This window comes from Volvox carteri, assembly GCF_000143455.1.
Source record: "Volvox carteri f. nagariensis unplaced genomic scaffold VOLCAscaffold_29, whole genome shotgun sequence".
Classification (NCBI taxonomy): domain Eukaryota; kingdom Viridiplantae; phylum Chlorophyta; class Chlorophyceae; order Chlamydomonadales; family Volvocaceae; genus Volvox; species Volvox carteri.
The window spans coordinates 1,272,429-1,274,286 of NW_003307572.1; the positions used below are offsets into that span (position 1 = coordinate 1,272,429).

The 1,858-nt window shown below is 43.2% G+C and overlaps 1 protein-coding gene across 1 annotated transcript in view; it reads right to left on the reverse strand.

Annotated features, from left to right (window-relative positions):
• Nucleotides 1-678, reverse strand: part of VOLCADRAFT_62449 (uncharacterized protein) — a gene marked incomplete at both ends in the record, with an annotated part of 2,266 nt that extends 1,588 nt beyond the window's left edge. Inside the window, one exon of the mRNA XM_002952421.1 lies at nucleotides 379-678. Within this exon, the coding sequence (XP_002952467.1) occupies nucleotides 379-678 (300 nt within the window). The remainder of the gene's footprint in view (nucleotides 1-378) is intronic.
• Nucleotides 679-1,858: the final 1,180 nt, after the last annotated feature.

Sequence of the window (1,858 nt, forward strand, 5' to 3'; positions counted from 1 at the left end):
TGCAAGCATATGCCATTATGCGATCTGCAAGCATATGCCATTATGCGATCTGCAAGCATATGCCATTATGCGATCTGCAAGCATATGCCATGTGCGATCTGCAAGCATATGCGATCTGCAAGCATATGCCATTATGCGATCTGCAAGCATGTGCAGAGCACATATGCTTGCAGATCGTATATGCTTGCAGATCACATATGATTGCAGATCACATATGATTGCAGATCACATATGATTGCACATCGCATGTGGCATATGCTTGCATATGAAGCATTTGTGCATATGAAACACATGTGCATATGTGCATATGAAGCATATGCGCATATGTGCATATGTGCATATGAAGCATATGAAGCATAGGAAGCATACGAAGCATACGAAGAAATGCTTGCAGATCGAATGTGGCATATGCTTGCAGATCGCATCTGGCATATGCTTGCAGATTGCATATGCTTGCAGATCGCATATGCTTGCAGATCGCATATGCTTGCACATCGAATGTGGCATATGCTTGCAGATCGCATCTGGCATATGCTTGCAGATCGCATATGATTGCACATCACATATGCTTGCAGATCGTATATGATTGCACATCGCATATGCTTGCAGATCACATATGATTGCACATCGCATGTGGCATATGCTTGCATATGAAGCATTCGTGTATATGAAACACATGTGCATATGTGCATATGAAGCATACGTGCAAATGTGCATATGTGCATATGTGCATCTGAAGCATATGTGCATATGTGCATATGTGCATATGAAGCATATGAAGCATATGAAGCTGCACATCGCATGTGGCATATGCTTGCATATGAAGCATTTGCGCGCATGTGCATATGAAGCATGGGTGCATATGTGCATATGTGCATATGAAGCGTGTATTAAGCGGGTACGGCATTACTGTAATGTAACAGAAAACTGCATCTGCTTGCAGATTGCATATGCTTGCAGATCGCAGTTTGCGATCTGCTATCGCTGCACATCGCACATCGCATAATATGCATATGTGCATATCAAGCATATGAAGTATATGCTTGTGCGTGTGCGTGCACGATGCGTGTGCACGTATCGTGAAGTGCGTGTGTTGAAGTTGGAACGTCGAAGTTTGCGATCTGCTATCGCTGCATATCGCATATCGCATAAGATGCATACGTGCATATGAAGCATACATATGAAGCATATGAAGCATATGAAGCATACGAAGAAAAAAAAAGAAAAAAAAAGCGCGCAAAAAAAAGACGCGCGCGCTGGGGATTGAACCGCACATCGAATGTGGCATATGCTTGCAGATCGCATATGCTTGCAGATCGCATACGCTTGCAGATCACATATGATTGCACATCGCATGTGGCACATGCTTGCATATGAAGCATTTGTGCATATGAAGCATATGTGCATATATGTGCATATGTGCATGTGTCGGCATATGCTTGCAAATCGCATATGCTTGCAGATCGCATATGCTTGCAGATCACATATGATTGCACATCGCATGTGGCACATGCTTGCATATGAAGCATTTGTGCATATGAAGCATATGTGCATATGTGCATATGTGCATATGTGCATATGTGCATATGTGCAGATGTGCAGATGAAGCATATGTATATGTGCATATGTGCATATGAAGCATATGAAGCATATGAAGCATACGAAGCATACGAAGCATACGAAGAAAATACGAAGCATACGAAGCATACGAAGAAAAAAAAAGAAAAAAAAGCGCGAAAAAAAAAAGACGCGCGCGCGCTGGGGATTGAACCGGCGACTTGGTGGACAGAGAGACAGACGGAGGGATGGCAAGGTGAATTGCGAGCATCGTCAAAGCTTACAAGCGAAGAACGGCGCT